The following is a 27389-nucleotide window of genomic DNA, read 5'->3' as shown; positions in this document are numbered from 1 at the left end:
GAAAATGAAAGGAAGCAAAGTTTTAAAAGGTTTAGCAGAGGAGGTGGCATCAGAGTCTGCACTCAATAAAAGGTGCCTCTTAATATTATCATTGTCACCAGTCCCCTGGAAACTAAAATAAAGTGTAATACCTCCAGGGACCAGTATAGGTATGTAGAGAATCTTTTACATAACTCAGATTTCTTGAAGAATTTGAACAAAATCTGGAAGGAGAAGTATGTTATACCAGCGCAGACTATTAAGGAACAGGGTCGAGAAAAGCTGAAACTGAAGAAGAACTGAGTCTTATTAAAAAAAAAGTGCTATGACCAGCAAAAAGGACTTTAGTTTTTGTACTACTGTTTGGAACAACAAGAATAAGAAAACGTAGGTCCCATTGTTTGGACAGAGTAACTTTAATCAGTGGCAGAGAGAAAACAAGATTTACTCAAGTTCTGTTATGCTTCCATCTCAAAAGAAAAAAAAAAGGTTATCAGAGCAGGAAGAGTCAAACAGGCATTGATGAGAAGATTGAAGCCATGATTTCAGACCACTTGATCTACATGTATTGTGCCCCAGAACACCAGACAAATTGGCAAATGAAATTTATGAAGCTGGTGTCCATCATCTTCGAGGGAGTAAGAGAGAGATGTTGGCAGGCTGAAAGCACTCAGAAGTTTCAACGTGTCAAAAGCATCCTGTACTCTCCAAACAAGTGAGCCCAGTGTCAACTCTCAGGGAAAATTCTGGACCAGGTTATTCAGCAGGCAGACTATGAGCACTCTTTAAGAGGAACAGTAAGCCCTGAGAGTCAGCATGGATCCAGAAAGAATCAGGCCTGCCAGACCATTCTCCTCTATTTTTAGAAATAGTTACCAGGTTGCCTAGCTGGCTTAGTTGTAGGAACATGAGACTCTTGATCTCGGGGTTGTGAGTTCGAGCCCCACGTTGGGTGTAGAGATTACTTAAATGAATAAAGAAAAGCCTTTTTTAAAACTTTAGCTTAGAAAACAAAAAAGAAAAGGAAAAAAAAAAAGAAATAGTTACCTATTTCTACCTGGTAGACAAAGGAAGTACTGTAGACTTCTATAGGTGGAGTTTAGCAAGACATTTTCAGAATGTCTTCTGACATCATTGTTGGCATGATGGAGAAACGTGCAGAGAGCATCCAGGAAGGTGAAGGGCTTGGTGATGGAATAGTTGGGTTGATTTATAATTGGTCAGATGAGCATGCCCCAAAAGTAATAATGTCATTCTGTTAGCCTGTCTGCCTGGCCCCGTCCTGTTCACTGTTCAATCAAAGCCTGGGATGAGAACATTGATGGTGAGTTTAACAGTTTCATCAGTGATATGACGTCAGGGCAGAATGCCAGTTATGATGAATGCCAGAGCTGGGTTTCAGAAATACCTGAACTGCTTGAAACAGTAGCCAGATAATGCAGAGTTGGACTTTTAGCTCCAGCTAATACATAGTACGTACAAGATGAGAAAGAAGAGGTCCAAGCACAGGCCATGAGAGAGAGCCTAAGGGAAAGGTTGTTGACAGAGGGTATGCTGTAAGAGCTGGTAGTATGATTGGGTTACAAAGAATAGACCATTTGATGACAGTTTTAATAGAAATAAGGTTTCCCAAATAAGAAAGCTCATAGTCCCTCTTTGATCTGCACTGGTCAGACCACATGCTGTATTTATTTCCACACATGACACATCACTTCTGGACATGACATTCTGGCTTTGACAAGCTAGAGTAAATGCAAGTGAGAGTGACTTGTGTGGCTGGAAGATTTCAGAACCACGTCTTAAGAATATAGTTCACAAATACTGGAAAAGAGAAGCTGATGATGGCCTGTGAGAGCAGCCTCGGGGATTTGCAAGGCTGTCATGGGATGAGGGATTAAACTACTTCTGGGCAGCTTGAGGTCCAGCAAATGAGAATTGCAGGAAGACCATTGTGCTCTGTAGAAGGAAGACGGCCCTGCCAGCACCTCCCTTAGCAGAACAAAAGCCTCAAGGGTTTTTGTTGGCCTGTAGTTGTGCCTTCCAAGAGGACCAGTGGTTGACCAGGGCCTGTAATATCTGTTCAGGGAATCAGGAGCCCTTCAGGCCCCAGCTCAGAAGTACCCCCTCCCAAGCTCAGGGCAAGGACCTTTGCTCAGAAGTGGGACTGACTTGGTCAGAGGCAGTTGGTAAAGCCAAATAATTCCCTCCTAAGCTATCTTGCAGGAAGAGCAGATAAACTTCTAGAGGTAGCCATCTAACATCCTGTTAATACATTCCAGATGTATTTTGAGCACCTACTACATCCCCAGGCACCGTTAGATGCTTCACATGGGTCATCTAGTTTAATCCTTATAACGAAAGGGTATTATTATCTATTCCCATCAAGAGGATACTGACGCTTAGAGAGAGGGTAAGTTATTTGCCTGAGCTCATGTGAGAGTTGAACCCAGAACCTGTGTGTTAGCCATTTTGCCACCTGGAGTGATAGCTCATCCTTCACCCCCTGGCCCTGTATCCCTAGCAGTCCCCAGTGGGTGTAGGGCATACTTCCCTGGGAGTCCTTCTCCCTTCCAACCCCCCCAAAGCTCTGCCTTCTCCTCCACTGGGAACTCAGGGAGAAAACAGCCCAGCTGAAAAATTAGGCCACGCTGGCGAGCACAGTACTTATTTTTTTATGACTAAGATTAAGCTGACAACCATGCAAAACATTGCAAACCTGTGTCGGCTGCAGATTTAATACCTCACCCAGCCCACACAAATAATTCATGCTTCTGCATCGATGTCCAGAAAAAACAAATCAGCAGAAAGCTGGGCTCCTGCATGTGTGTGTGTGTGTGTGTGTGTGTGTGTGTGTGTGTGTGTAGCAGCCGCGTTTCCATTGAAGCAGCAGGCCGGAAATACCCGAGCTCCAGGATTGCAGATCTAGCATTTTGCAATTTTTTTTCTCTTAAAAGATTAAAGTACGTTTTCAAATGATTGAAGGTTGGTGGGAGGTGTAAATGTGGGCACTTGTCACATTAATTCTTCAGATGATTAAGTTCTTTTCCATTTCTTTAAAGCTGTTTGCAGTTTTGGGTTTGATGTCCTCGTTCTGGGTGAGTGTGTTGTAGCAGTTACCAAGGTGACTTTAGCTGACTTTCAACAATTTATTTTTCCCTCCAGCGTGAGATGTCTCTAGCCCTGTGTGCTGTTGATTCTTCTCTCTCAGCTCCCCACCCCCACCTCAGTTGCTATTCATCAGCATTTTTGCTTATGCCAGAGAGGCAGCGGTCCTCCAGGGGGCCCCATGGGCTCTGAGGCCCCGCCTGGCGGCCACGCTTCAGCCCCCTTCAGCCACATGTTGGTATGTCTCTACATGGGCCCATTGTCAGAGGTGGCATGGGGCAGTCACTAAGAATGACACCCTGTCTCTTCCCCTTAAACTCACTCTGACCTCAGGCTTGTCACCTCACCAATCTGAGCCTCCATTTCCTCATCTGTGAAAGAAGGGCCAACCATAGAATATACATGGGGAGCTCACTGTCCAGTGAGTCTATGGACTCCTTGCTCTGGAGCAGAGTAGGGTGCCTGTCTTCTGAGTTCTGCTTTTGTCTGGGCCCTGACGGCACCCACTGAGAAATGGTGTGTGTTGTCTCCCTCCTCAGAAGGGAGGTATAGCAACCAGAGTGTTAGGGAAAGAGATATAGTCAGAGGTCCTAGGCTCCCATGCTGGCCTTCCCCAGACCAGGTCTGTAGCCTTGGACTCGTCACCAGCTGTCTTTCATGAAGGGAAGAAGTAGATTAAATCACCTCAGAGTTTCCTTCCAGTCTTGAACTTCCATGACCCTCTTGGCCATAGCATTTTGTCTCCTTCACAGGTCTTGTGAAAGGGTTTGTCAAAGGAGAAGCTAGGGCAAAGGGCAGTTTCAGAATTTGCTTTGGGAAACCAGAGGAAGAGACCACTTTGTGAAAGAGCAGTTATATCTGGAGTAGATCCACACAAGCTGGTAGGAAGGGTCCCCATTACCTTAGGGGCTTTTATAAACCACTGCCTCTAAAGGGCCCTGGGCCCTCCATCCTTTTGCCTGCTGACCTCACACCCTCCCTCTGGGGAGGTTCTCTGCCTGTCAGGGTGCCTTATTGGCCACTCAGCGCCCGCCCCTGCCACCACCCCCCACCTCCCCACCACCCCACCCCCACCCCCGCCAGTGTGTGAGGAGGTTGGGCCTGCCCCTCACTGGCTGTCTGACTGTGAGCCTAGACATCCTGGATGGCTCCTGCCTCTTGAATGATAAACAACTAGAGCCTCTCACCCAGTATTTTGATGGACACTTGGGGAATTGTTCTGAGATTCACAGCCCAAACTAGGATCCGGCCTTTTGAATAGGATCAGTGGGTAACCCTCATTTCCGGCTGAGGCAGATTTGAGAGGCTGTCAGTGGGGGCAGCTGAATTTGAAAGAGCATATCTTAGATTGCAAAGGGATCCCATGGCCCAGTTGTGGGATAAGTTGTTGGTGGGAAGCAGGACAGGAGGGAGTGTGAGACAGCAGTGACAGACTCACTGTAGCCAAGGCCACAGTCAGGAGAAATCTGGTACAGGGCTCCTGGGGCCTCAAAACCCAGTAGGATGGTGGCCTGGTTCTGCTACCCAGCCAGGCCCACTAGTCTGACTCCTGAGAGTCTGGTTTCCACCCCCTCACTGAGGATTGTATCATTTCCTGGTCAGATGAAGGATGTGTATGTCACTGCAGCTCCTGGCCATTAGCAGGAGTGTGCATGCTCAGAGCCTGCGGAAAGTCACAGCTTTTTCAGGGTCAGCTGGAAGGAAACTCTTGGAGCCATGCCTCCTGATACTCTAGCACTCCAGCTTTGGAGAACTTGGGAACCGAGGCTCCAGGGCAGGGGAAGAAGGGCTCCCAGATGCTCTTGCTGCTGTATGGGGAAGAATAAGCCACTGTGACATAAACTTTTATAGAAGTGTGTTGGCCAAAGATGAGGCTTTAAAACACATTCTAACTGTGACCAAATCCCAGCTCCAAACTCCCAGACAGGGTGACTTGGACAAGTTCCTTAACTTCCCTGATCCCCAGTTCCTCATCCATAAAAGGGATTAGTACCTACCTCCTGAGGATGTTGAGAGGAGTAGTCAGTGAGAACTGCTTTGCACAACGTCTGGCATTTAGCAAGGACACAGTGAATGGTGGCTGCTGTTACCACCCCACCGTGGTCACTCACCATCATTGTCATTATTCAGGAGCCCAGCCTAAGACTCCTGTCTTGCTCCTCCCAATGGTGTTGACCTTGTGCTGAACCTGCTCCTGTGCTTGCCTCATAGGAGCCGCAAAGACAGCCTGGAAAGTGACAGCTCCACAGCCATCATTCCCCACGAGCTGATCCGCACGCGACAACTGGAGAGTGTGCATCTGAAATTCAACCAGGAGTCAGGGGCTCTCATTCCCCTCTGCCTCAGGTGAGCCCTGCAACACACAGCCTGTTGTCAGGGAGCCTTCTCCCCCACCCCTGGGTAGAGTCCAGGGATCCTGGGAGAGAGGAGAGGTGGTCAGGCAATTCCATCTTGGGCCTGCGGTGGGGGAGCTGTGGACTCTTGAGCCAGCCTGTCACCCCCACTGTGCTGAAGAACACTCCTTTGTCCAGAGAGGTGTCCCTCCACCATGGTCCCTTAGGGAGTTCAGTGGCCTAGCAAACCCAGATGCCCCTGCTGTTCCACAAGCCCAGGGTCAGTAGCACTGGGGATCAGGGTGGGGGCTCCAGTGGGTTGGACTCTATTTTCTTCCACTGGTTACTTTTCCCATGCAAAACACTCAGTTCCCCAAACCCAGTGGCCAGCACAACAGACTCCTTGAGGGACCGAGAAGCCCAGCTGTGTCCTTTCTGCTGCTGTCTGCAATGCCAGAAATCTAGCCCTGTGGCCAGAATTCAGCTCTCTGCTTGGGGATGTACTGGCCTAATCTGTTCAGCTGGCTTCTTGCATAGCCCTTGGGGTTTCCACCCTCACTTTTATAGCAGGGAGGTGACCAGAATAACTCTAAACTCAGACAACAGTGACAAGGAAGAAGGGGGTTGCCCTGGTTTGGTCCCTTCCCACTGTCCCCAGAGCCTGAGAAAGAAGTTTGCATGCTAACCAGCTTTGGCCACCCCGGGCAGAGGGCAAAGATAGCAAGTGGTTTGAACAGGGGCTGGCAAGGTCCCCCACCAGGACCCCAGCCATTTCCTCCCCAGCTCCCTCTCTGGCTCAAGCTCAGGACTTTTGAAGGGCTAATCTGAGGCAGCCTGAGAAAGCAAAGGGCAGGTGGTGCTTCCTTTACTGACTGGCATCTCTGCCTCCCTGGTTGTCCCTGCCTGCCCTTCCCCCAGGTGTATTTCTAGACTGGGGATTAACAGTAACTTCTTTTGGCTCCCTCAGAGTGACCCCATTTGGCTTCAGCCATTGTTGTTGTTATTGTTATTGTTGTTGTTATTATTATTGTTATTGGTTTGTTTTGAGGCGTGCTTGTGGCCTTGGGGCTAGCCATTTTAATCTTATGGGAGAGCCCGGGAGCTGGTGGACGACTCTGCCCTGGACACAGGGGTTGTGCTGTGAAGGTACTATGCCATCCTCCCAGGGGCTTGGGAAATATGTTTAGGAGATTTCACCCTCGCCCTCGAAAGGGGGAACATGATCCCACTCTTAGTTCTGGGCATGACCTTGGGCACATTGCTAACTGCCCTCTCTGGCCTCAATTTCCTCACCAGGACATGAAGGAGGTGTACTCCACTCCCTTGCAGACCCTTTGAATGCTGATCTAATGTTTCTGCTAGCTTTGAGCACTTTGGAGGAATGACAGTAGAGAGCTTGTGAGAGGCTTCCCTTGGAAGGTGCTGAAATGAACATGTTCAGTTACAGTCCCCTGTTGTTGGGCAGGTGGGCAGGCAGGAGGGCATTTGCTGGGCACCCTGTCCCTTGGCTGGGGCCTGCCACTCATTGTCTCCGTGTTCCCACCCCCAGGGGCAGACTCCTGCATGGACGGCACTTTACATATAAAAGTATCACAGGTGACATGGCCATCACATTCGTTTCCACGGGAGTGGAAGGCGCCTTTGCCACTGAGGAGCACCCTTACGCAGCCCATGGACCCTGGTTACAAGTGAGAAGGCTCATTTTCTTGTCCCTACCTTCTTTCTGTGGGCTCTTCCCACACCTGCCTTCTCCCTCCCCTCCTTCTCCTCCCTCAGCAGCTCTTGGTGGCTCCCTTCCAGAGGGCCTAGCTATGGGAAGCCTTGTGGAGTGTGGATGCTGCTGCCTATCCCATCAGCTCTAGAGCACTTCCTGACCTCTCCTCCTATCACTCAAGACACCAGGGATGACTCTCTAGGCCTTGGCCATTGGTTTGCCATGGAAATCCAGATTTGAGGGATGTGAGACTTTCTGCACCCTCGATAAACCAAAGTCTAGGAAACCAAGGGTGAACAGAATAGGAGGAAGTATGGAAGCCACTCTTAAGTGGCTCTGTGGAAATCCCACCAGAATTCCTAGAAAATGGGCATGTGGACCTGGACCAGGGCTGGGATGAGCAGGCCTCAGCAGACAGAGCCTCCCCATTCTCTTCATCTAATGGCTTTCCTTTTCCTCCTAGTGGAAACCTTTTCTACACAGAAACCTGCTGGCTTGTCCAGAACACTCTGTGCTTCCTTTGCTCTTCTGGCTGGAGCACAGCTTCAGAGACACTGCCAAGTGGGATGCTGGGGCCTGAGAGCCACAGGCCTCCTTCCAGCCCCCACCCTGTCCCAGGTCTCTAATGGGTACTTTGCTGGTCCAGCACACTCCCAGATATATTAGGGAAACAACACCCTTTTTTCTTTGTTGGCATTTGGGAGGAAGAACATCTACCTTACCTCTCTCAGGAATATCCAGAAAGGGGATCTGTCCCTAATGCACAACTTGACTATGCCTTGTTTGTGGTGTGTGGAGAGGTGGTTATAGTAGAGGGGAAGGGAATTATGCTGGTTTTGTGGGTTTAACCCAGTCTGGGGGGTCTGTGAAGCATACTTACTGGTAATGTGGGCGTGTGTGTGTGTGTGTGTGTGTGTGTGTGTGAGAGAGAGAGAGAGAGAGAGAGAGAGAGCTTGCAGCTGAATTTTTCCTCCTTCGGGCCTCTTCCCTCCTCCCCCCATCCAAATACTAACCCTTAATTAAAACAAACAGCAAACAAAGGACACCAACCACACTCCTCAGACAGAACGAGGTAGAAATGGAAGCTAGTGCTTTAGGAATATTGTGTTCCATAAATTATCTTGCCTTTTTCCACTGTTGTTATTACATTGTTTCATAACAAAATTACTTTGAACCATAAAGTTATAAATACATTTTAAAAGTCCCACTTGGTAACATTAGAGTTCTGTCCATGTGGTGTTGGTAGTTACTGTAGCAAAAACTCTGAAGTGTAACATTTGAAACTAGGACTGCACAAGTGGAAAGGACCTCCCCATCACCCCCAGCTATGTCCTCCAAAGCCAGGCTGCCTCCATGGAGAGGAGGAGGGCTGCCTCCTACCTGGGCAGAACTGACAAGGAAGGGGGATGTAGGGCCCCAGCAGGAGAACCCAGCATCCCCTGAGAGCCGAGTTCACAGGTCATCATTCCCAGTAGGTGACTGTGCTCACAGGTCTCAGAAGTGTCCTCAGGTAGCACTTATGTGTATTGAAGGTTCAAGAACATTTTCTTAGGAAAGTAGAGACTCTCCAAACTCAAGAAGAAATTCTCCCCTGTTACATCTTACATCTTCACCTCTGAACCTGTCCTTGGAGTCTTGCCTACCTTCCTACCCTGAGGAAGGGATGCTCACCATTTCCATTCTCAGCAGCCCAGGAGCCCTGGCCCCAGAGGACTCAGCAGATGTGACATTGCCCCTCCGTGCCCCCAGAGTTCTGACCCCAACCCCAGTCCCAGGGCCCCTTATCCCAGAGCTACTGGCGTTGTGCTCCCAGGCCCATTCCCCTCACCCTTGGGCAGCCCCTCAGGCAACCGAAGCACTGGGCATGGCCCCTCCCATGCACTGTTGCCCAGGGAACCAGAGCGGTGGGAACCAGCCGCTGCCTCGGCATGTTTCAATAAAGTTGCTGTGCTGGGAGCTGCTTAATCAAAGGCCTGTGTTATGGGCTCATTAGTGTGGTCCACCATGGGCCAGCTCACAGGGGAGCTCCCAGGAAGGCTGGCTGGGGCCCCACTCCCCAAGCATGCACCCTCAACTCACCAAGGGGTTTCTCAGGCCCTTTCCAGGGAGCTCTGGGAAACCCTCTGCCTCTGCCCCCAGCCAGTCCTCAGCCATGGAGCCAACACCCACAGCAGCCCTCCTCCCCACCCCCAAAGCAGTCAGCACTTTCTGCTTCTGACTGCCAGCCTGCCTTCCCCTTTAGGGTCTTGCCATTGTGGTCACAGGCAGCTCCCTAGCTTGTGGGAATCCAGGCTTGTAATTACTTGGGGGCCTCTCAGGCTCCCTGTGGCGCTGCTGGTCTACCAGGAGTCTGCAGGACCTCATGGAGGCCTGGCGTCAGGCTCATCACGGATGAAGGGCCACTCCACTGGACCAAGAAGGGTGCCAGGCCCCTCTGGAGGGGGTTCCCCAACATGCAGGGGACTGACCCTTTCCCCCCACAGGAGTCTCTCACTCACTCTCCCAAGAGCAGGGGTGTCTCCTTGGCCCCTGTGTACCAGGCCTGTTGGGGACAGAAGGAGTAGGAAGGAGCTGAATACAGCAGGCCCACATACGTGAAGAGCTCCAGACTTCTGTTTTCTTGGCTGCTACTTGAATGCTCCCTGTTGATCCCAGCTGAATGAGGAGGGCCAGGATGACTTTCTTACATCAGCCTCAACAGCCTTGGAAGCCCTTGCGCCCAGCCCTGGCACTTTGTTCTGGCTACCAGCCCAGGCCTGTTATCTCTTGGGGAAAAGGCATGGCAGAGACACCCTGCACGAGAGAAGAGTGACAGAGGAGAGGCTGAAAGAAAAAGGTAGAGGGAATCGGGGACCTCACTGGAGCATGTGGAGTGGCCCCAAACAGGCCTGTGCACCTGCCTTCTCCTGGTCCTGCACCTCTCCTCCCCGCATCTCTCCAGCCCCAAGGAAGCCCAGGTCCCAGCATACGGAAAGGCAGGGCTGTCTGCAACCCCAGGGTGAACTCAGTGGACACTCCCTGCTTCCTGGAGGAGCTGGAAAGGCAGGAATCCTCCAATTCTATAGGCTTCGCAGTTTCCGGAGGTCAACACCTTGACTCCATCTGCCCTACCATCTGCTGTTTTCATCCTTGTGGAGTTTGGAAAGCCTGTCAGCCAACTCCAAAGCTTTGCAGGAGGGTCTTCAGATCCTGGGGGAGGCCTGCCAACATCCTTCCTTGCACACCTTCCCCCAGCATTCCATAGCCTGGTAGCTTTAACAAGCCTCTCTCCCTTGAGTCTGTCAACACTGGGCTGTTAGTCTTCTGAGCAGGAGCCCGGCCCAGACTGAGTCGTTCATGCGTCCCCAGCTAGGGTTGATCTGAAGTGGGAGAAGTCTGCCCCAGAGGTCACGAGGTCACACCACCAAATATGAGAATATTTTTTTAAGCCCCGCAATGCTTTCTCAGCTGTGTGGTGTCTGACAATTCACCCAGGTGGCACCCCCATTCCCAGCTATTCCCTACCAGCCTTGATGGGAGGCTTTAGCTTGGGAGAAGATGCCCAGCTGCTGTCCTGAGTGGGCTCGCCACTCTAGGCCATGTTTGGGAATCACTGCTGGGCTCTCATCCTAGCCTGGTGGCTGACTCACCACTGCCCTCTGGACAAGTCCCCATCTCCCCCTGTCCCCATCCACCCATTTGGACATTGTGTGGAAGACACTTAGCAGTCCCTAGCCCAGGCCCTGTGCAGTTCCTCTCCAGCGCCTCTACTGATTCTCCTTCTACTGGTGAACCTGGCCACAACCTGTTCTCCCTGGAGACCCTTGCTTGGGCTGCCATGGGACCTCATTGTCCAACACCCAGATATGATTAAATCCCACCACTGTGCCTGGGGAGAAGACTGTGATGGCCCGCTGTGCCCTCATCATCCAGGCACCAGAGCAGGAGGAGTCTGAGCCTGCTCCTGGCCACCAGAGCCAACTTCTCACCACCCACTGAGAACAGGAAATGAATGTGTGCCACACACACCTCTGCTCCCAAGTCTGGGGGGTCTCCAAGCTGTTCTCTGGCTTTCGTCTGACCCATTGGAGTTGGGGGTACACAGACCGGACTGCATCCTCATCCTGCCTCCTCCTTGGCCATTGTGGGCGCCAGAGCAGTTCCTTGGCAGGCCCTACCCTGTAAACAACACATTTCCGCCTCTGAAAGAAGGAAGGAGAAGGAAAAAGAAAGCCAAACTTGTCGGGAAGCAAGAACAACGTGTCAACACGAAGAGCAAACAGGGCCCCGGACAAAGTGTGGATTGTCATATCGAGGGGAAGGAGTGGGCATTGTCAGCGCTGTTTGCAGACTCAGAAATAGCACCAACCACAGACATTTGAATCAGATCTGCAGCAGCTGGGCTTCTGCCTGCAGCACAGCAGAGCCTGCCCAGAGCAGGCACCACAAAAGATCACTTTTCGGGTTCCTTCTGGAACTTGCTGGGGCCTGGGGAATTGGGAGATTGTTGACAGCCCTCCCTCATCACTAACCAGCCTGGTTGTCCTAAGGCACCTGGTGTGAACACCTTGGAGAAGGCTGTTGGTCTGGATTCCAGGAGTGGAGGTTGAGGTGGGGAGCAGGGAGCCACTATTCCCCTCACAGCTTGGCCAATTAGATGATGGTAAAGCTGCAGCCACCAACTCACCTCTGTTGGTTAAACCGGTGCCCAAAACCCCTCCCCCTGTGTGTGTCTGAGTATTCTCCACTCCACAATTCCTGGGGTGCCTCAAAAATGCAGGTGCCTTGGCCTTGTCGGGGTATTCCGATTTAGAACGTCTGGATGACATCTCCATAGTTTCAGAAGATTCCCAGAGGAGTTAGCTGCTCTCTAGAGAGCCTCCTCCCTCTACAGGCTATTTGTGTACAAACATAAGCATTTTATGCCCAGCTCTTGGTGAGTGCAGACATTACTGAGTAGTATTGTCATTTTCCGTATTATTACTGTTATTTCTATTGCTGTTTTCTGGGCTAGAGTAACTGTTGCCTTATGTATGCATTTACTAAGCTGGCCTATAAATGTGCCTTGCTGTTCCCACTTGGACATGATCTTTGGGTATGTTTTGCCTTCCTTTCCAAGTGGCCAACTTGGTTTTTGAGCAGCTGGGTGCCTTTGATGTTCAGGACTTCAGCCCTCTTGAGCTGAGCAGGGCTGTTCCTCTTGAGGAGGTGTGTGGCTGGTTGGGTTGGGATGACTGGTCTTCTCAGCCATTGGTAGAAGCCAAAGTCACCTTCACCTCCCCCATCAGAGGAAAGAGAAGAGTTAGTCCTGAGTATATAAGGCTTCTAGAATTGGGGTGTTTTCCCCAGGCCGGAAGAATGTATCCTGTACCACAATAGGGTCAGATCACTGTTCTAAAGTCCAGGAGCCTTATCTCCTCTCAACACCTGCTCATTTGCAAAATGGGGGTGACAGTTACCTCCTCTGCAAGACCGCCAGGAGGGCTCACTGAAATGATGCCAGTCAAGCCCTTAGCCCAGTGCCTGGCACATGGAAGAGGTAGTGCTGCTGCTGGTGGTGGTGTTACCATTACTACTGGCATCGTGACCATCCTGTTATTATTTGTGGCAGAGCCAGGCAGCCCCATGGGGACCCAGTGAGTTTCCAGCGCCTCAAGCCCCAGACTGCACAGGCTTTTCCCACAGTTGCATCACAACGGCGCGTCTGTTGCTCAGGAGAGCGCCCAGGAGCTGCTCCGTCACAGTTGTCTATCTCCAGTGTCCTGTTGATAAGATCTGTTAACATTCTCAGCTCCAGGTCTGAAATATACAAAGAACAGGGCCTGTTTGTTCAATCCAAGCTTCTAAGGTTTAACTCCCAAAGGAAATTAAATTAGATGCCTGGAGCTATGACAGTCTGTCGTGTTTCTTTGCAGGGAATGTCACCCTTAATATCATGCAGATCTTGTGTATAATTTTCTCTGTTCAATTCTCTTAAAATGATGTGAAGTTTCCAGCAGGAACCAGCAAGTCACCAAAAGTGAAAATTGAGGAGCAACCAGGGTTTATCCTCTTTTCTGGTCTTGCCATCCCCTCCCCCAGCTGAGTATAAAATGAGTCCACACACAGATGGTGTGCACTGGTGGTGGTTCTGCTAAAAGCCACCATAATGTACCCTCTCTCCACTACCTCTTCCAGACCTTTGTCAGAGGAACTGGCTTAGGACTGAGCTCAGCATTGGTGGGGTTGCCTTTCCCCTTGTTAAGTAACAGCTCTCTGGTGTCTCACTGGGTGGTCGCCGTCCCTGGGAACCCTCCCCTCTACCTCAGCCCCAGCACTATAGTCCCAGGCCTATTTACCTTTCTGGCAGAAAGTCCCTCCCTCTAAATTATTTGTGGGTTAGAAATCAGCCCAGCCTGGCCCGGACTGGAGCCATTGTAATATAATTGGGTTTTAGGTATGCTTGTGTTTGTGCTAGCATTTGCAGAGATGGCAACAAGCCCCGGAAATGCCAAAAATATGAATGTGACTTTTGTGCTACTCAAGCAGACTGGTGATAACTGGTAGGGAAACTCTGGACTTTGACGGGGGGGAGGGGGGGACAAAACCCTGGGGTAAGAGGAATAGAGAGGGCTCTGGAAGTGGGAAGACTGGGGTATGATTGGAAGGAGCCACCTGGGGTACTTGGAGGAAGAAGGGGGGCGGTAGGGGCCACCTCAGGTGGGCATCTCCCTGGACTGACTTTGCCCATCTAAATCTGGTTTCTGTCCTCACTTGAGGCTTGAGCTCCTCAAACAGAAAAACCTTTGGTGAGATGGGAGCCAGTGGTCAGAGCTATTTTGTTGCTGACTATTGGCTTGTAGCCTGGGAAGGAGACATTCTTCGGCTCGCTGTCAACCAAGAAAGGGTGGATGTCCAGGTAGAGTATGGACTGCTCTCATGCCTGTGTCCCTAGGGCTCCATCCAGGGCCAGGCCTAGCAGAGGCGCCTAGGGAGTGCTGTGGAATTGAATGGATCAGTGGGCAGATGAGTGGAAGAGTAAATAAATGCATACATGCTGTGTGGGGAAGAGCCCCAGATGTGGACACTATACCTCAGGCACTACTTTAGAGTCCAGACATGACTGGGATATGGTCTTATCTTAGCCACTCACAAACCATGTGACACTGGGCACATTACATAACCTGCCTATGCCTCAGTTTCCTCATCTGGGAGGAGACTAGAGGAGATAAGCTACATGAGCCATCAGCACAATGCCTAGTACAGTGGCGGTTTCCTCACTCAGGCTTCTCATTCCTTGCTCATACCTTCACCCCATCAGCTTCCTTCCCTTGGAGTCCTCCATCCTGTGGGGTCCCCAGAGACCCTGCTTGCTGCTCTTCTGCACCATTTCACTTAATCTCACAAGCTGACTGTATTTTAGATATATAGATATTCCACTTACCAGAGTGGACAACTCCCAGGAGAACCTGAGGGGTATTTTCTCAAGTTCTTGATCACCATCCTTCTAGAGGGCTTTCCCTCACTGGAGTCCCTCACCTTGGTCTTCATTGTCCTTCCCCCTCTGTGCCTCACCCAGGGCCTTCAGAGTTTGCTGGAGGAGGCAAACCAGAAGTCGGTGGAGCCACAGCCAGGGGAGGTGTAGAAGGATATGGTGCCGAGGCCAGGAGGCCCCCTGGGCCAGCACAGGGAGGAGAAAGGTGGAGGGAAGAGGAAAGACATCCTCAGCCTGAGCCTGGTGTGAGCTTGGCCTGGCTCTGCAGAGCCAGCCTGGGCAGAGGAGCCATTGGGAAAATGGCCCATTGGGTTGAGGAATGCCCAAGAGGGGAGGGGTGGTGCCCACTGAATAGTGGGGCCATGAGGTGATGAGGCATCAGACTAGAACAGCGAAGTGGGACAGCTGGGAGGTGACCTGCAGAAGAGGGTTCTTGAAGTTTTGAAGAACTCAGTGGCTGAATGAGGTCAGCAGGGCAGGGGTTTGGGAGCTTCCAACCTGAGAAAGTGTGGATGCTACAGATGGAAAGAGGACTTGAGAGTCCCTTTCCTATCTGTAAAAGGGGAGAGGTTGGAGCATAATCTCCACAAATTCTCCAGCTCAGACATTCTTGGATGTACCTTCCGGGGCATTTCCAGATTCCAGACATGGCTTGTATTCCAAATCCAAACAGATTCCTTTTGTCCTACCAAGTTGGGAGTAAGGGGGAGCATGTGAGCCCCACTGGGCATGGGGCTCTTGCCTAGTGCCTGCTTCTCCATTGCCCCCTCTACTCACTGCAGCGTGCAAGAGGCGCAGACTGCTGGAACAGGGACTCCTATCCCTTCTGGGGCCCAGCGATCCTCTCTTCCCACATCCCCCGCCTTGCTTCCCCATTGTCCTCTGACACCCTTCCTTCTTGCCCTGGTCCTAGCCATATTGCAGGCAGGTGGAGGTGGGGGAGAACAATGACGGTCTGGGAGAGGCTTTGAGCACTTCTCTCTGTCCCTAAAACATGCTCATATCTACTCCATGGCCAGAAGAAAGTTCTGTGGCTTGGCAGTTGACAAAAAGACCATATATTAAAAAATAATCATAAACGCTTGTCTTGTACCTTCTTCCCAGATTCTGTTGACTGAAGAGTTTGTAGAGAAAATGTTGGAGGACTTAGAAGATTTGACTTCTCCAGAGGAAGTAAGCCTGTTTCATTCTAACAGCGGCTTCCAATCCCCAGGAGCCCATGTGTGTCTTTCAGTCTGTCTGTCCCGGAGGTGTGGGGATGGGCCAGAAAGGAGACCCTGGGGATGTTAAACAGCTTTATTTCTGGCTTCCCACCACCCCCTGCCCCACCCTGTTATAAGGACACTCAGCAAATTGTCTGAATTGGCCGCTCCTGAGAACCTCACTGAGGAGGCAGCCAGGGCCCTCAGGCTGGTAGTTCTTCCCCAGCCCCTGCTGTTCCCTGGCAGGTTCTGAACAGAAAGCCCACGCCTGCTGCCAGAGAACATTCCACTGGGGAGTTCTGGTGGGCAGTAAGGGACTCCTGCTCTTGCCTCAGGCCACCCAGGAGTCAGTCTCCTTCCTCCCTTCTCCAGCCATGAGCTCTCCCCTCTGGGTCTGCCTCTTCCAGGCGGAGGAGCTGGCAGGCCAGGTGGGGGCTTGTGCCTTCCTTGGCTACTCATCTGGGGTGCAGGAATGGAGCCCATAATCCCCTTTGTTTTTCTTCCTTGTTCCTGGCATCCTCATTTGCAGGGACTTACCTCATTCTGGAAAGTCCCTTCCCCTCCCCCAGCCTCCTACAGCACCCCAGTGGGATCTGAGCCTTCCTGGCCTCAATGCCCCATAGGTTAGTGGAACATTAGCAACCTAGCCAGACCTCTGGAGAGCTCTTCTGGGCCCTCCCCTGCCTGTTGTGGCAGAGACAGACAGACCCTTCCATTGCCCTTTCTGCCGGGAAGTGTGTCTGGGGGAGTCCACACAGGGGCCAGCCTTTTAAGCCAGAAGGAGGCCATGTAGGAGCTAGCTTTCATCCAGGACTGGAGCTTACAGCTGCCAGTGCTCCCAGGGCCACATGGGCCAGCACATGGTGGCCTCTGACATCAACCAGGTGAAGGAGAGCACACAGGGTGAGACTACCCTATCCAGGTCTCCAGGTGGACAGCAACTCCTCAGAGCCTGAGGTCACCTCAATCCTCTGGGATGTGGCTTCAGAAGTTCACTCAAATTTATACATTCCAAAGTCACCAAGTACCCGATCCATGCCAGCCAATCAACCCCCTCGAGTCACTGATCCCTGAGGCCTGGCTTCTATTCAATCAGACCAGAGCCAGCTGCCCAGGAGTGCTTCCGGAGAGGCCGTGTCGCACTGGGATGGTGCTGCGCCAGACCGCTGCTTTGAGCTTGGGTGTTGAGGTAGGAGGGGGACAGTCCAGGCAGGAGGGACAGGAGCCAGGGGGAGCTTAGGAAAGTAGGTCACTAAAAATGACTTTTTTTTTTTTTTTTTTTTTTTTTGCTTCTCTGTCCAGAGGCTGTCCCCACACCCTGCCTCACTCTCCACTTTGGTCCTGGCTTGGAGAAGTTCCCCATCAGAGGGAGGGAGAGGGAGCCAACCAGGAAGCATCAGGCCTGTCCACTTCCAGCTCCAGCTCTAGGCAGGCTGAGGGCCCTGTTCTTCCCTCCTTTCCAGCCTGGCCTGACTTCTCACCTCGCCCTGAGGCAGTAGGGGTCATGAGAGGCAGACCCTGTTTTCAAGTCAGTGAGCATCTCGTGAGCGTGAGCGCACCAGCTGTGTGCCAGACCACATGCAAGGTCCCTGAATACAGAGGAAATAAGATCTAGCAGCCTCTTTCCCCCACCCCACACCAAAGGCTGAGACACAGAACTGTAAGCAAATCAGTGATCCCTGGACTGGAGTAGGAAGAATGTGGGCTCTCCCTGGCCCCCACTAGCACCATGCTCAGGCTGGGGACCCTGGGGAACAGATGAGCTTGAACAAAGGGGAGCAGGGTGGGGGCACACCAGGCCCAAGAAATCACTTTCAGCCACCCTTGTCTGGCCCCTCTTCCCCAATTGAGGCCGAGCCAGGGCCTCCTTCCCTTTGGACCCTTTGGCAAAGGCCACAGAGGGCGGGTTCCGGGGTCCTTCGGCACCAGCCTCTGCAAGAAAAGCCATGGCAGAGCCTGGACCACAGAGTTCCAGACCTCAAGCCGCTTCCCTCTAGCATCTGCACCCTCCTCCCTGCCCCCCAGCCCCCAGCCCCAGGGCCTCAGGGAGCAGATTCCTTACATGCTTGTGGCCGGAGGCAGAACCAAGGAAGTGAGTTGGAGGGAGGTCAGCACAGTCAAGAAAGAGTTAGAAAACATGCCTCCTCCAACCCCAGTTAATTATTGGCAGGGCCAGGAGAAAGAAGGGGTCACGGAACTCCAGCAGCTTAACCCCAGCCACCCACCTGGGAATAGCATTTGCAATCGAAGCCAGGCACCATTGGCCTCCCTTGCCCCTAGCACCTGGGGGACAGCACATGGGTGAGGGCTCTGGGATCTCTTTAGGCAACTTGGAAAGAAGGCAGTGAGTTCTGCTAACTGTGTACACTCTGGCTCTGTGCTTGCTCCCTCCACAGTTCAAACTTCCCAAAGAGTACAGCTGGCCTGAAAAGAAGCTGAAAGTCTCCATTCTGCCCGATGTGGTGTTCGACAGTCCACTGCACTAGCCTGAGTTGGGCCCTGCAGGGGCCAAGGGAGAGCCCAGCTGCTCCCCGGTGACTTCCAGTGTAACAACTGCGTAAAAGAGATTCCCACAAATAAAAGGACATGTATGAGGAAGATTGCGCAGCCACCGCACCTGCCTCACCTGCAGCTCAGGGGCTTTACCCCCCCAGCCAGCCAAGCCCTCTGGGCTGGGAGTGGGCAAACACAAATCTTCCCCTCCTGCCGCTGCCATAGGTTGTGGTTTGAGATTTGACTCTGGACCTTTGATGTGACCGTAGGTGGAGACAGGCCTCATTCTCACCTATCCCCTGCCACGCAGTCCGGCAGGAGGGAGTGGAACGGCCGGTGCACACACTGCCCAGCTCTCTTCTGGGAAGCCTTTGCTAGGTCAGCTCCTCTGGCCACGGAACAATCCCTCCGATCCTGTTTGGTTTTCTTCCTCCTTATTTTATTTTGTAGAAACCGGATGGTATTTTATTGGTCTTCAAAGATGTCCAGAAGCCGTGTATATAATGTTTTTTAAACAGAACTTTATTTCCAGATGAACTTTCTCATTCTCTCAGACAAGGGCCTGGGGCTGTCTCCCCATGAGCCACCACCAGAGATGGTGCCAGTGTTTGCCTGCCAGCCCAGGGCCCCAGAGGAGCCAGCTTCACAGGCTTTTCTTCCCAGCTGGGCCTGGTGGAGTCTGGGGTAGGGGGGAGAGCTGAGATGCGCCCCCGGTGCAGTCCTCAGCCCAGTTTAGCTGGGACTAACAGGAGGTGCTGCTGGTTCTCAAGTGGACTAGGCCCCCTGGCAAAGTTCAAGGACCACCATGGTCTCAGAGACTTGGTAACCCCAGCCTCCTCTTCCAGGCCTTGTCCACCCATCCAGGTCTACCTGAGAGAGGGTGAGGCCCAGCACCATGTAGACCATCCCCACCTGCCATTCAGGGGCTAGATCTCCAGCTCCTGTCCTGTTCCCTCCTACCCTAGGCCTCCCAGCCTCCAGGCTGCAAGACTCTGGCATATTAAAAATGGAAAAAAAACAACCTCTCACCATGTCCTTCACTTTGATTTTGCAAACACTGCACTGTGTTGCCCTCATCCTCCCTGCGTCCATTCGTTTCTTGTCTTTCATGCCCCATTTCATTCCCTGGGCCTCTTTTCCTGCATCCTGGTCTCATAGTCCCATGCCCTACTATTGCAGATCTCATGGTCTTCCTCCCAGAAATAGACCTATCTCTGGCCTGTGGGTTTGGGGCTCCTCTTGGGTTGTGTCCCACCGCTGTCTGACCTGGAATCAACAATTCCCTTTTGGGCCCTCTCACCCCTGACTCTAGGGACTGCTATTTCAAGATCTCCCTTCAGGCCTTTCCAAAACAAAGTCCTTTGGTCTGTCAGGGGGCTCAGAGGACCAGACACTGCCCTGTCTGCACCTGCCACCCACATGGGCACCACAACAGTGCCATAGGTGGCCCCTGGGGTACAAGACCCCTCTGATGAGAGACTCAGCCAAAGAGCTGCCTCCAGTGGTCATGAGGGCAGTAGCCAGGCTCTCCAGGGAGCAAGATTTGGACTTCCAAAGGGGTACAAGGCCCTGGCTGCTTCTCTGCACACACTCTCAGGGCTACCCAGTTAACTCCATCAAACTCAGAGCTTCAAGGTGGATCATCCTGGAATACTGGGAGAGATAGGCTCTAGGCTTCCACCAATGAAGATGGAAGCTCCTCTGGACCTGATGTTGGCAGTAGCTGTGCCTTCTGCTCCAAGGACTTTTCCAAAAGGACATTTTCTGGCCTTTGCCCATCACAACATCCCTGCCTTTGAAGCTCTTATCATTTAATGTTTCATGGCCAGAGAGGTGCCATTAGCTTGTGTCCTTTCCATGCCACCCTGATTTGCCTCTCCGCAAATTCTTTCTGGGGACCTGCCTCTGCCTGCCTGCTTTGGCTGGTGGGGAGGAGGTATTTTCTGAACTAAGTGTTGTCATCAGTATGGGAGGCAGGCAGGAAGCAGGTGAGCTCTGAGACCATGAGCCCATGAAACCTGTGGCCCCTTCCTGTCCTATGACGTCAGGAACCTCCAAGGTCCAGCTGGGGCCAGGCCTTTGTCTCATTTCCCTATGGTGCATTGGCTCTGGAGGAGTAGCAGAGCATCCACCATCTCTGACCACGCCTTCTAGAGGTTCCTCTGGGAGGGGGCTCTGCTGGCTGGCGAGAGGGGACCCTCACTGAGGACCAAGTGAGGCTTACCATGTAGCATGCCCAGCATGGCGTTTGGCATAGAGTGAGTACTCACTAAATGTACCACTTCTCTCCCTCCCTGCAGCTCTTCAGGAGCCCTGACATACTGAGCTGGGGAGGTGAGAAGTCTCCTTCTCTAAATCTGCCTCTCTCCCTTGTGGCTTGCCCGGTCCTACCCCCCTCCTTCTGAGTCCCTCTGGCTAAAGCTTCTGAGAGGAAAGGGCTCCCCCATGCAGTTGGCCTGCCACCTACATATGGCAGACTCTTGGACTCCTCAGGTCCAGGGTGGACTGCAAGAGGGTTGCAGACCCAGCTGTCATTCTGAGGGGTGGAGTGTCTCATGCAAGGTCTCAGGTCTGGCCAGGGAGCAAGTGCCTCTTCCTGCCCTTCTCTTCCTCTTCCAAAGGCCAGGCTTCAGGGAAGGGACTAGGAAGCCTCAGAAGAGTCTAAAGGGCTAGAGCATTTTAAAAAATGCACAGAGGGGGATCCCTGGGTGGCGCAGCGGTTTGGCGCCTGCCTTTGGCCCAGGGCGCGATCCTGGAGACCCGCGATCGAATCCCACATCGGGCTCCCGGTGCATGGAGCCTGCTTCTCCCTCTGCCTATGTCTCTGCCTCTCTCTCTCTCTGTGACTATCATAAATAAATAAAAATTTAAAAAAAATGCACAGAGGGTCTTGGGACTGAGTTTTGAGGTTGAATTGAGAGCAGGGGAAAAAATTACGAAGGTTGATGCCCCTATGGGGCAAACCAGCAGAGAACTCCCTTGACTGTATTTTTTTATCCAGTTGTTTTTCCTCTCTGGCTTCCAGGTCCTCCATGCCAGGTGAGGTACCTGGGTCCCTGTTACAAGTCAGGAACCCTATAGAGAGAGCCTTCCTTTTGTACAAGTACCTGAATGCTGCAATGAGCAGACTTTTATAAAATTTTATATTAGTTTCTAATGTTGACAGTGACTCGGTTCCTGGGGGCTGCACCCAGCCTGGGACTTTTGTAAGAATTTTTGGGTGACTCACTTAGATGTCGTTTCCTTCTTGCTCCCTCTTCCTCTGTGTAATCTAAGTGCATTAAACATATTTGCAGAAGTTTGGATCTTGTGCTCCTTTTTGGATGCCTGGAGTAGGGGAGTGGCAAGCCTGAGGCCCTGGCTGAGGGGGTGGGTTTGGATTCAGCCACTTAGAAAGAAGCCAGGGTGGGGAAAGGTCCCCAAAGACTCTTGTTGGGAGTGGAGGGGGTGCCAAGGAGCAGGATCACACAGCTGGTGACTCTAGAGTCATGCAGAAATGACTTTGCAGAGACAGGCTCCCTTTCACTGGTCTTAAATTCCTCTAAGGTCCTGGGGTGTGGGAGCAAGGAACAGGTCTGGGGAGAGGAGTGGGTGGGTCAAGACCCTCTTTATTCCTCTTCTCTCCTCTCAAAAAGCCCTTTCCCCTTGAGAAGGTGGGCCTTCCTTCCCTCCAGTTTTAGGGTTCTTATGTCCCAGCTCAAGTCAGGAGATGGCCACTCCCCTCAACATAGAAATTCAACCTCCTAACCCATGACCTGGTAGTGGTGGGATGGACAGGCAGCTTCAGAACCGTCACACCCACTGGGTGACACACAAGCCAGCCTTCCCTTCCTGTGAGCCCCTCTGGGCCAAGGCCTTGGTGAGGAGGTGGTAGATCGCCCAGCTCCTGTCTCTCTAGGGCCTGACATGGCACAACAGAGCCCAGTCTCCATGAGGAGAAGGCAACAGCCTGGGATCTTAGAGGCAGGCAAGAGGATGTCCTCACCCAGAAAGGGTTCCCAGAACCCACAGACCTCTAGACCTCCCCGAGTTCTTACCCTCTGTACTAGGCCTGGTTGTCTGTCTTGGAGAACAGCAGGGCCTTTTCTCCTAGTCCTCAGGATGGACTGTAGCACCCAGGGTGTTCTGCTGGGGCTAGTGGCAGAAGTCCTGGGGGTATCATGAGAAGGGAGGGCGAGGAGGGTGTCAGTTCTTATGAAGGCACTCTGTCCTCTTTGAGAACCAGCTGTAGCTGGGGGATTTTCCCCAGGCAGAGATCAGTACTCCTTCCCCTGTGACCTCCTACTGAACTGTGGCTTGTCCCTGGAGCAGTGGGGCAGGTCCTGTCCAGGGCCCCCAGTCACTCTGGCAGGCAAAGCAAGGGAACTAGGAGGATTTGGAGCCAGACTGACAATCACAGAATGGCCCGGGCCACACCCCTTCCCCTTTTCTTTTCCCCTTGGAGATTGGGGGGGCAGGGTGGAGGGAAGGGCTTATTATCTAATCCTCCTCATCTGACCAGCCTAGAAAGACCCAGGGGCAGAGTGAAGCTCTTGCCCCAGAGAGTACAGAATAGCAAGATCCTGTGTTAGGTGGCTCCAAGAGACAGGACTAGGCTGAGGTTATTTCTGGAAAAAGGCTCCTGGGCCTATAGCAGAGACCCCACCCTAGGTTTAGGGAGGGAAGAAATCTGCCATGTGATATGTCATGTTGCCTCCAAAAGGCCTGTACATTCCTCTAGGCATCTGCTCTGCCCCATGTGGGGTGGGAGAGTGTCAGGGCCCTGGGTGAGGAGAACCCACAGGCTCCAGAGCCATGGGGCTAGGGAGCCTAAGAGATTTGCCAAACTGGCCTAACCAGAAGGAGAATGCAGCTGGAAGTGAGTCAACCCAGCCTGCCAGGCACTGAGGCAGCTGCAGGCTGCATCGAAGAGGTGGGGAGGCCAGGGTGGGGGTGAGGAAGTGCTGTGCTGGGCCAGGGAAGGGAGAGATTTGTCACAAAAGGCATGGGGGAGGCAGGTCAGGATGTGGTCTGGGAGGAGCAACCATCTCCAGGCCCCTTCTGTGGGAGCACCATGGGACTGACCCAGTCCCCTCCTCTCCTCCTTGCTGCCAGGAAGTCTTGGGGAGGGAGCTAAGGACAGGATGGGGGAAGGGGCAAGATGCCTGCTGGTGGGTATCCACAGTCTGCATTCATTCACTCCTTCTTTCAACAAGTGCATGCCAGGCCCTCTGCTATATGCTGGGAGACTTAAGGAGTGTGTAGTGCAGTGGGGAAAAGAGACAACGAAACAATTGTAAGGAAAAGCCACAGAAGAGAAAGGCAGTCAGCTGCCTTCTATCCTACCCTAACCCCACCACTTGTCAGTGTGACGTTAGGCAGGTTTTTTCGTCTGCAAACAGATATTCACTTCACAGAGTTTTGGGGAGGATTATATGAGATAATACGCCTGAGATGCCCGGCACATGGTAATTGCTCAGTTAGTGGTAACCCCTATTAAAGGGCAATGCTATGGACATAGAAAAAGTACCCAACCCAGTCTGGGGAGGTTAAAACCAGCTTCCTGAAAGAAGTGACATCTAAGTCAAAATGGAAGGATACTAGAAGGGTAAAAGAAGAAAGGCTTTATTATCAAAAGCCCTCCAGGCAGACAGAACAACAAGGGCAAAAGCCCCCAAACTCTTGGGATTTGTAGAGCTCAACTTGCTTAAGGTTTAAGGCATGAAGCTTTCATTTGAGGACCATTCCCCTGCCTGTTGGATGGAAAATATTCTGAAAGAGAGCAAGATTAGAGGCAAGGACCTGGCAGGCCTAGGTTAAGGTGGAAGCAGTAGGGACAGAGAATGACACTCATTCATTGATTCAACAAATATTTATTGAGCACCTACTATGTGATAGGTCCCATTCTAGGCACCAGAGATAACATTATTAAAGAAAATTCCTCCCTTCACAGATCTTATGTTTTCGTGATGGGCGATAGATAATATTTGTTTAAAATAGAATACATAGTATATGCATATATGTACTATGGAGAAAAAATAAAGCAGAGGAGGAGAGAGAGGGATAGGGTGGGGTGTGTTTTTAAATACAGAAGTCAGGGAAGGCCTTGCTGCATAGGTGACATTTGAGCAAAGGATCTCAATGACAAGACGAAGTGTGCAATAGGGACATCTGGAGGAAGAATGATCCAGGCAAAGTGAAGAGCAACTGCAAAGACCCTGGAGGTAGGAGAGACACACCAGGTGTATTTGAACAAAAGCAGAAGCCAGTGTGGCTGGAGCAGAATAAAAGAAAGGGAATAACAGGAGATCATTTGTACAGAGGGCAGCTTGTATAGGGCCTTGCAGGCAATTAGAAAACTTTGACTTTAATTCTGGTTGAAGTTGGGAAGCCATTGGGAGATTCTGAACAGAAGAGTGACACAATTTGACATTTTTAAAAAAGATTTTAAAATTTATTTTAGAGAGAAAGTGAGCAGGGGGAGGGGCAGAGGGAGAGAATCTCAGGCAGATTCCTGGCTGAGCGGAAGCCTTAGGCGCCACTTGATCCCATGACCCTGACATCATGACCTGAGCCCAAATCAAGAGTCAGACACTTAACCAACTGAGCCACGTCAGTGCCCCACATTCTGGCATATTTTTAAAAGATTTCTCTGACTACTATATTGAGAAATGACTTGGGGAGGTAAGGGTAGATGCAGAGAAACTGGTTAAGATCTACTGAAATAATCCAGGCTAGAGATACAGTGAGGTAATGGGAATGTTAAGAAGTAGTTAAGATTTGGGGCACTTGGGTGGCTCAGTCGGTTAAGTGTCTGCCTACAGCTCCCAAGAGTCCTGGGATTGAGTCCACATCCGGCCCCCTGCTCCTTGGGGAGTCTGCTTCTCCCTCTCCTTCTGCCTGCAGCTCCCCTGCTTGTGGTCTCTTTTTCTGTCAAATAAATAAATAAAATCTTAAAAAAAAAAAAAAAAGTAGGTTTCAATACATTGAAATCAAGGTGCCTGTAAGACATCTGGGTGGATGGCATGGTTGACTACACTGATCTGCCACCAGGAGGGTGAACTTCTGGACTGGAGATACTGAGTGGGGAGCCATCAGTATAAGGACAGTAATAAAGCTTTAGGAGAGGCCCCAGGTAGATTAGTAAGAGAATAGGATGGAGGGCAGGGCTCTGAGGACTGTCAACATTTATGAGATGGAAAATGGAGAAGTTGGGATGCCTGGGTGGCTCAGAGGTTGAGCGCCTGCCTTCAGCCCAGGGCGTGATCCTGGGGTCCCGGGATTGAGTCCCATATCAGGCTCCTTGCATGGAGCCTGCTTCTTCCTCTGCCTATCTCTCTGCCTCTCTCTCTCTGCCTCTCTCTCTCTGTCTCATGAATAAATAAATAATCTTAAAAAAAAAAAAAAGGAAATTGGAGAAGTCTGTGGTTAGAAAGACAAGAAAAAAAAACAGAGGAGTATGATATCTTACAAGTTAAGGGGAGTGGTCTAGAAAGGTGAAGAATGTAAAGAATCCTTTAGATTATCCTGGAGGGTATTGGTGAGAAAGCCAGAGAAGGACCCTCCAACAGCTGCCAGCTAGATTCTATTGTTTCTCTATTCCATCTTTAAGCATAGAATTTAGGATTAGGGCTTGAAAATCATTTTCGCCTTGGTTTGTTCAGTCAGACAGACAGCATTCATTCATTCATTCATTCAACATATGATCTCCCATGTGAGGGAATGCAAAGTACTTAAGACATGGGCTCTGTCCTTGAAGGGCCCACATTAGCCCCCCAATTAGGAATAAGGAGATGGAAGTCCTAGATCAGAGAGGCCCTCTGGTTTTATGGAAGGATCAGGGACTCATTGGTTACTCTGAATTGGATTTGAATCTCAGTTCTACCATTTGGAATGTAATTGCTGATGACTCCAAAATCTGTAATCTCAGTACAAACCTCCTCCAAATCTGTATATTTATGATTGTCTTCACAACATTTCCACTGGGATATCTGAGCCAGGTCAGATTTAACTTAGAACTACTGAAAAATCTCCCTACCCAATCTAATTCTCTTCAATTCTCTCCTTCTTGGTAAATGGTATCACCATGCAGACTCAAATGAGGCCACCGCCATGAGGCCCAAATCCTCAGAGTCATTTAAAATCTTCTTGGAGGGGATCCCTGGGTGGCGCAGCGGTTTGGCGCCTGCCTTTGGCCCGGGGCGCGATCCTGGAGACCCAGGATCGAATCCCACATCGGGCTCCCGGTGCATGGAGCCTGCTTCTCCCTCTGCCTATGTCTCTGCCCCTCTCTCTCTCTGTGACTATCATAAAAAAAAAAAAAAAAAAAAAAAAACTTCTTGGAGGGGGATCCCTGGGTGACTCAGCAGTTTAGTGCCTGACATTGGCTTGGGGCATGATCCTGGAGTCCAGGGATCGAGTCCTGCATCAGGCTCCCTGCATGGACCCTGCTTCTCCATCTGCCTGTGTCTCTGCCTCTCTCTCTCTCTCTCTCTGTCTCTCATGAATAAATAAATAAATAAAATCTTTAAAAAAAAAAAAAAACACTTCTTGGAGGGATTAAAAAATTGTACATACCTGGAAACATTTCAAAAGTTCAAGAGGAAAAAAAAAGTTCAAGAGGATATACTATATACAGTGATAAGAATATCTTGATCCCATTCCTATTAACATGTTGATTCCCCTCCACCCCATATCTAATCCATATCTATTCCTGCTGGCACTATTTCCAAAATATATCCCACATCTGAGGGCTTCTCATAATCATCTTCAAGTCTAAATTCCTTACCATGACCTAAAAAACCCTGTATGTTCTTGTCTTTCACATGGCCTCCTTTCTGTCCTGGAGCATGCCTACTAATCTATGGCTTTCCCATTTGTTTCTCCTGACTGAAGCCCTCTTTCCCAGGGTTGTTAATGGCCTGACTCCTGAATATTCAGGTCTTGACTCAGATGTCACTTTTCTGGAGAGCCCTGTGTAAGACCCTTACTCTCTATCACAGGAATTATCCTGTATATTTAATTATATTATTATTATTAGGTATATGTTGTCCAGGGAATCCCCAGGGCCTAGAAAAATGCCTGGCACTTGCAGGCTTTTGTTAAGTATTTGTTAACTGACCCTTCGACCT

The 27389-nt window shown here is 51.1% G+C and overlaps 1 protein-coding gene across 3 annotated transcripts in view; it reads left to right on the top strand.

The window, feature by feature from the left end:
* SUFU (SUFU negative regulator of hedgehog signaling) overlaps positions 1–21437 on the top strand; it is a 118965-nt gene extending 97528 nt beyond the window's left edge. For 2 of the 3 annotated variants that reach the window (XM_041743947.1, XM_041743946.1), the window contains exons 9-12: positions 5296–5430; positions 6967–7105; positions 15689–15757; positions 18183–21437. In XM_041743947.1, the coding sequence (XP_041599881.1) occupies positions 5296–5430; positions 6967–7105; positions 15689–15757; positions 18183–18272 (433 nt within the window). In that variant the 3' untranslated portion in view covers positions 18273–21437. Of the gene's footprint in view, positions 1–5295; positions 5431–6966; positions 7106–15688; positions 15758–16882; positions 16976–18182 lie in introns of all 3 variants that reach the window. The other variant, XM_041743945.1, reaches the window with a different exon arrangement.
* Positions 21438–27389: the final 5952 nt, after the last annotated feature.

Source organism: Vulpes lagopus, chromosome 2 (assembly GCF_018345385.1).
Source record: "Vulpes lagopus strain Blue_001 chromosome 2, ASM1834538v1, whole genome shotgun sequence".
NCBI lineage: Eukaryota > Metazoa > Chordata > Mammalia > Carnivora > Canidae > Vulpes > Vulpes lagopus.
Note: the sequence above shows the minus strand (reverse complement) of the source record. Positions and strands in the feature narration are given on the sequence as shown.